The 7,500-nt window shown below is 47.5% G+C and overlaps 1 protein-coding gene across 1 annotated transcript in view; it reads right to left on the bottom strand.

The window, feature by feature from the left end:
- arrb2b (arrestin, beta 2b) overlaps positions 1–7,500 on the bottom strand; it is a 46,165-nt gene that overhangs the window by 14,991 nt on the left and 23,674 nt on the right. Inside the window, exons 2-3 of the mRNA XM_062516488.1 lie at positions 3,130–3,160; positions 1,972–2,032 (exon numbers count right to left, since the gene is read on the bottom strand). Of these exons, the coding sequence (XP_062372472.1) occupies positions 1,972–2,032; positions 3,130–3,160 (92 nt within the window). The remainder of the gene's footprint in view (positions 1–1,971; positions 2,033–3,129; positions 3,161–7,500) is intronic.

Below are 7,500 nucleotides of genomic sequence, written 5' to 3'. Positions count from 1 at the left end.
TTAAGTTGTACTTCATGTCATCCTTAAAACAAATGTGTGTGCGCAATTAGGTGTAAATGTCACCCATGTTTACATAACAACATAGAAAGAAACAGAGCGAGAGGGAGGGAGAGAGAGAGAGAGAGAGAGAGAGAGAGAGAGAGAGAGAGGGAGAAAGGAAGGATAAAGAAAGAAAGAGAGAGAGAAAGAAGGAGAAAGAGAGAGTCAGATCGATAGACTTACTTTAGAAACATCAATCTCCAATTCAAAGCCATGTATTATGCAGACTATTAAATGTTTTGGTGCTCTTTCCCCTCATCTAATTTAGCCCGGTTGCCTCACTCTAAAAGGGCTCCCGGTGGACAGCACAGGACACAGACAGAACTAAAGGCTCCCATTTTTCATACAGGCCTTTTTCATACACTGTTGCATCACTGACATCTCTTCCCGATAAACACACACACTTCCCTGTGGGAGGAAACATTACACCCACCATCACTCACTCACTCACACATACACACACCTCCACCTCCAGGGATCTATCCTGAGGGGGTGAGATCCAGTACACGCCCCCTCTAATAACACAGGGCCTTCAAATCACACAACTTTACCGCAACGTCCTTATTGTGTGAACTTCCGTCTGCGTACAAGAGGGATGTTCCACACCTAATGTACAGTAGCCACATCTGTAGTATATTTGTAGAATTCGTCAGTCAAATCAGTGATATTCCAACAAAAGACTGTCATCTATTACTGTGCCAGTGCACCGAGAGGCTCCTCTTATTGAATCAGAAAGACGAGACACACAACTGAACATGCACAATAGAAAAAGGCTGACGGTGAAAATGTTGTGGCTTCCCATCTCCAGATCTTTAACGTGCTCGTGGCTAAACAGCCCCTCAGGTTAAGGGTCTTCAGGGAGAGCCTGAAGTCCTCTGGAGACTCTGCGTGCCTTTGAGACTCATTAGTCTCGTACACACCTCCCTTAAACGTCGCTCTGGCTCGGTGACTTTGACAGAGGCGCAACGGCACAAGCTATGCTGTTCTAGCGTTCAAGTGCTTAAAGGGACACTTCACTGATTAGCATCAAGCTTTGTATCTTTAGAAAACCAGTCATGTTTTTGAATGGTCATGTATCATTCCCTCAGTTTGCCTTGAGATGGGAGAAAAACGGATTTCAATGAAACCAATGAATAGAACTTCCTGCTTTCAGTGATGCAAAATGATAATTTTTACATCATTGAAAGCAGGAAGTCCAACATTGAAATCCGTATTTCTCCCATCTCAAGGCAAACTGAGGGAATGATGCATGACCATTCAAAAACATGACTGGTTTTCTAAAGATACAAAGCTTAATGCTAATCAGTGAAGTGTCCCTTTAATGGTGCTGCCGCGGCAAAGGGAGAGGCAAGCTAGCGTCTGATTGGTGTGGCAGAGGTAAGCTATCAATTGATCCATTGATGGTCAGACAGAACTCGACTGTAACTGGGGCATCTGTCTCATCCAGGATAAATTTGCTTACTGGTTCAAACTATTCCAATACTGCTTTCTGACACTTCGGTCAGATTGAACAGAACAACTAATTCATGTTAACTCTCACCAGATGTCCTGTCAAATCGTCGTTCGATTATTGTTCCTCAATTGAAATGGAAAAAGTCTGCCATTCACACCAGCAAAGATAACTATAATGGTAACTATAAAGAAATATTGCTCTCGTTAATATGAACGACAACGTTCACACATAAACTATAGCGATAACTACATGAAGAACGATATCATTGGGGAATACTTTCAGAGCAATTTTAAGAATGTTAAAAGCCAACAGCCAACCATAACCAATCACACATCACATTCAATAACACAAGGAGAGACTTTGCTTAGCATTTGGTCAGTGTAGATGTTGTTTTCATCATTATGGTCATAGCTATTCTAGTTAGCGTTCTTGATGTGAATGGTGCTTTAGTGTTAGTTGGAGTTCTATCCATGACTCACCCACAGGGTCCACATGGTCCAGATGATCCACGAAATCCCTCTTCCCCAAATACACTGTGAGCTGGAGAGAGACAGACAGGACCAAATGGATGCTTAGTCAATGTTATCGGCTCAGTATACACTCACAGGGCACACTCAATTGAGCACCTTTACAGAGGAAGCTATCTTTTCCCAGAGACAGATAACGTAAGTAAACACACATACACACATACACACACACACACACACACACACACACAATCACCTGACACACACACCACCTGCATCACATGACAACACATGCATCCACATACAGGTACTCAAACACACACACACACACACACACACACACACACATATACACACACACACACACAAACAAACACAGACAGATCAAACAGCCCCTGGCATGACAGACTGACCCCGAGTCGCTCCGCTCCCTTCCTGAACACAGTCCTGCCAATCGGAGTGACATCACAAAACACATCCTCAACACTCAATGTTCCGTCCATTCCACACACACACGCACACACACACACAGAGATAGACGGTGCAGAAAGACGAGAGAAGAAAAGTGAAGAGAACACCAGAGGGATGGGCAGACAGAGAGGAGATGAGGGAAAGATGATGGAGACACCAAGAGCTGAGAAAGAGAGAGAGAGAGAGAGAGAGAGAATGACAGAGAGGAAATGGCAGTGAGGAGAGGAACAAAGCAGCGTCTCTACTGGAGACAGGAGCCAAGAGGCGGGAGGAGGAGAGTTGAGGAGCACTAACTGCAGAAAGGTGTGTGTGTGTGTGTGTGTGTGTTAGAGAGAGAGAGAGAGAGAGAGAGAGAGAGAGAGAGAGAGAGAGAGAGAGAGAGAGTGTGAGAGAGAGAGAGAGAAGGTGGGAGAGATTGCCTTGGGAACTGATGTCTGTTGGCAGCAAGGGATAGGAGAGGAGAGAGGAGGGGAGGTGCCAGAATAAGACACTATGGATGTAAACGAGGCCAACCCAGAGGAAGATGACAATCCTTTGGGAGGACAGGAGGAACTCCTTCTCTCCCACTCTCTTCACTTCTTATACTCTCTCTCTCTCTCACACACACACACACACACACACACACACACACACACACACACAAACACATATCTGATGCACCAGAGGGACTGGATTTAATTGCCATTTTGAATTTCCTACCTTGCAGTTAGGGCTGGACTTCTTGAAGACTCTGCAAATAGAAAAGAAACAGACAGTCAGTAAGACAGCGAGACAGCGAGACAGCGAGACAGGCAGGCAGTCAGTCAATCAGACAGGCAGACAGAGAGACAGGCAGTCAGACAGACAGACAGACAGGCAGGCAGAGAGACAGAGCATTACCCCCATCTCCCATCCCATCATCAGCCTCAATTTCTCCTCTGCACGCTCTCCATGCCCCATGAATCAGTGGAGCATTTCATCAGCCGCTCACCGCAAGCTAGTAGGGAGACCTAAATAGAGTCTTTCCAAACGCTCCACGGCCCTGACTCACCACCACAGTGTCCTCAACAACGCTCCGCCACTCCTGCACCCACCTCAACACACACACACACACACACACACACACACACACACACACACACACACACACACACACACACACACACACACACACACACACACACACACACACACACACACACACACACACACACACACACACACACACACACACACACACACACACACACACACACACACACACACACACACACACACACACACACACACACACGAATGGAGAACTACCAAGGCCCATTACCCCTTGCATGTGTTGGGTGGAATTCCCCTTAGTGGCACTGGCAGCAGAGCTAGTGATGTATATGAACTGCCGCTCTCCAAAGCGCTCAAAGCTCACAGCATGGTCTGGTTTGTGTTTACTTGAGGTTTGAGCCACCACGAGGTTGAAAGAAGCGCCTTTGTCGCATCGGAGGCGCTGTTGACATGTCCATTCTGTTGGTCAGCGGTTCTCCATCAACCTCCTGACCTCTCACCACCACAAACTGGTGCCACACGCTTCTGATGGGCCCAGTGTTTCCCTGCTGGGCACACCTTGCCAGTTTCACCGATGGTGCTCTCCAAGAGCCAAAACCCCACTCTAAGCCGTTTTCAAGCACTATCGTTTTCAGCCTCTGACACTGCTGGCGTTGTGTAAACGCAAGGCGTAACCGATGAAAAAAAATCACTGATTGCAAAAAAACTTTGTTGTGCGTAAACAGGGCCTGATTCCATTGACTTCAGACAGACAGATCGCATGCTTGGGGAGAGTACACAGACGTGCACCAGGGCCTTAAGAGCTCCCTCATCACCACCATGGACTGGAGCATGTGAATAAACGGCTTGATGGCTGCGGGTGACACAGCGCCTTCAGGCCTGCGAGGAGACTTGGGCCCCCTGGTGGCGAGGCTGAGGCATCGCACCGCCTGAGAGTCAGCTGGCGTGCGGATACGGCTGTCAACTCAGGCTAGGGGCGAAAGGGGGTCCGGGAGGGGGAGGCCTGCTCACGCCACTGAGCTGAAGAGATGTGACAATAGGTGAGAGAGAGATGGGGAGGAGGAGGGGGGGAGAGAGGGAGGCAGGAGACCAACTGGAAAGAAAAGGGTGAATCAGACACAGAGAGTTTGAGAGCGAGGGAGAGATGGAGAACAGCAGAGAGGAGGAGAGAGAGAAGAAAAGGAGGAGAGAATGGTGAATAGGTAAACAGAGAGAGGGAACAGAGAAAGAGAGAAATAAAGAGAGACAGAGACAAAGGGTGGGGGAGCAGGCCGAGGGTACAATCAAATTCCCTAAATGGGATAAACACAGCGTGACAGACTGAGAGAAGAGGAGACGAAATAGCATGGCACATTTGGGTGTGTGTGTGCTTGTGTGTGGGTGTGTGTGTGTGTGTGTGTGTGTGTGTGTGTGTGTGTGTGTGTGTGCGTGCGTGCATCACTATAAACAAGGCGAAAGAGACGGAGACGATAAACAAGGCGCTGTTGACAAAAGCCTCATTTCAATCTGAAAGGACAAAAAAAGTGCCAATTGGTGCTCCAGACACAAACAAAGAGGAGGGGAGAGAAAGAGAGAGAGAAGACATGAACACAGAGAGAAAAGGGAGAGAAAGAGAGAGAAGAGACATGAGGACAGAGAGATGGGAAAGAAAGAGAGAAGGCATGAACACAGATGGGAGAGAAAGAGAGAGAGAAGACATGAAGACAGAGAGATGGCAAGCGAATGAGGGAAAGAGCCTCCAGATGAAGAGTGGAAAAAAACAAAAGGACGCAGAGGGAAGTGGAAGGAGGACAAAAACAAATGGGGGCTGAGGAAAGAAAGAGGGAAATGGGGGTGAAGAGAGAGAACAGGAGGAGGGAAGGAGGAGAGAGAGAGAGAACACAGGCCTCAGCACTCCCTAACAATGCAGGGCCATCAACAGCAGCAGAGTCAGCAGCACACAGAGCAAGATCACAGGAAGATGGAAAAAACACACACACACACACCAAAATACACCCCTCTTATCCACACACACATTCTCTTTCTCTCTCACACACACACTCACACAGAAGCATCTGCCTGTGAGTGTCTGTGTACAATATGGTTGCGTGTGCGTGTGTGTGTGTGTGTGTGTGTGTGTGTGTGTGTGTGTGTGTGTGTGTGTGTGCACACAGTGCTTGTGTGTGTTTGTGTGTACGTGTGCATATGTGTGATGTTCAAAAAACCCACAGCCCATGGTGGGTGGGAGAGTTCCTCTTCACGTTCATGTCAGAAAATAGAAAAAATGACAAACACTCTCTCCCTTCCTCTCTCTCTCTCTCTTTCTCTCTCTCTCTCTCTTAGCATGACAAATATTTTTGCATTGCCAAAGCAGACCATTAGACATAAATTTTAATTATATTTACATACTTTCTCTCTCTCTCTCTCTCTCTCTCAATTCAATTAAATTCAAATTAGCTTTATTGGCATGACAAAGAAACATTGTGTTGCCAAAGCTTACACATGTGACATAACTGTACACATTCAAATAATAATAATAATATTATTTTCTCTCTCTCTCTCTCTCTCACACACACACACTGTAGGGACACTAGGAGTCATAGCTAGCGGTTGTGTTGTGTCCGAGCCTGCCCGCTCCCCACTGGTCAGCTCGTGCCTCTTGGGCAGAGGGACACAGAGGGACACAGGACACGGAGAGGTGACGCTAATGGCTAATCGCTAAACACTCTCCGCGATCACGCGCCGGGCTGACCGCTGCTCTAATGTCCAGGCCTGTGCCAAGCCACGGCGGCGTGTGCGTACGCACTCACAGCAGGACGACGGCACACACCAGCTTGCAAGTAGCACCCGAGGGGGGGGGCACTTAATTCCACCTTCCAACAACCACACTGGCCCCAGCTCTCGCTTACTGATTGGTTGAAACAAATGCCAATCTTTCAGGTGTTGCTTCAGAAAGGTCAACAGGGATAATTATTAAATCATTGATGCTGTCTGAAGAACTACCCATTGAATTTACCCTCACTTAGAGTGGCTCACAATTCAAGAAAATTTCACGGGTTTGCTTTTTTTTATACATACTGTTCTTATCTCGCCCGTACCTCATAAAGTCATGCGTGCGCTGGGCAAAGCTCTCCATGTTTTCTTCTTCATTATTTAGGACAAAAATCTGTTTTTAAGGAGCCGAGCGGCTCCTCGGGAGCTTAAGATTAAGTGGCCATGCATATTCATCAGACCAACAGAAGCTGCGAGGCAACAATATCCACATGATATTTTAGAGCGTGCTGTAATTACAAACCTAATTAAGGGGAAGGGTGCACCACATCACTGCTAAGTAAGTAACACTTTTCACTGCACCGTTTGTTTGTCCTTGGGGAACCTGAGCAGGCACCTTCAGTCAGGAGGCTCTCAAAGCGCAGAACTAGAATTGAGGCCAGGACACATTTCTACAAGTTCTACAAGTGTGGAACTAGAGCTGATGAAGCTATTCAATGAACCAATGAAGTCATTGACTGGTCCGTTCTAGATGTTCTTGGTTCTAAAAGTATAGAACCTGGCCTAAGGCCCCACACACAGCAGATCTCATGGCTGCTTGGTGCCCATACGCAAAAACACTGACGGGTTCCGAACAAGTGCTAAGCATTCTCCTGACCATTCCAACGTCCAGTTGTGAGTCCACTGACAGCAGGGCCAGTGCCAACTTCCCATCTCCAGCATAGTTCATTTCCATAGTCTGTGTTTACATTTGCATGAGAAGGCTGCAGTGGGAGAGCACTCTGGTCCCTCTGCAGTCAATGAGCTGTAAAACGGTTGCAAAAACAAATGGGGTAGGGCTGTGCAAAGACAACGCTCCGCAATGACTCCACCGACATTTGTCTTCATTTAAAACTCGTCCCGGCAAAGCCATGACGTCCCAGTCAACTCGGGTTCAGACCTCAGACGCGACAAAATGAATTCTCGCTCTGTCAACAAGCGAGCTGACGTGCGTATGATGCTCCACGGCGGTCGCTCACAGATTGGAGAACTGGCCTGGCGTTGGTCACAGATGATCCTGCCCACACG

Source organism: Sardina pilchardus, chromosome 16, assembly GCF_963854185.1.
Source record: "Sardina pilchardus chromosome 16, fSarPil1.1, whole genome shotgun sequence".
Classification (NCBI taxonomy): domain Eukaryota; kingdom Metazoa; phylum Chordata; class Actinopteri; order Clupeiformes; family Clupeidae; genus Sardina; species Sardina pilchardus.
Note: the sequence above shows the minus strand (reverse complement) of the source record. Positions and strands in the feature narration are given on the sequence as shown.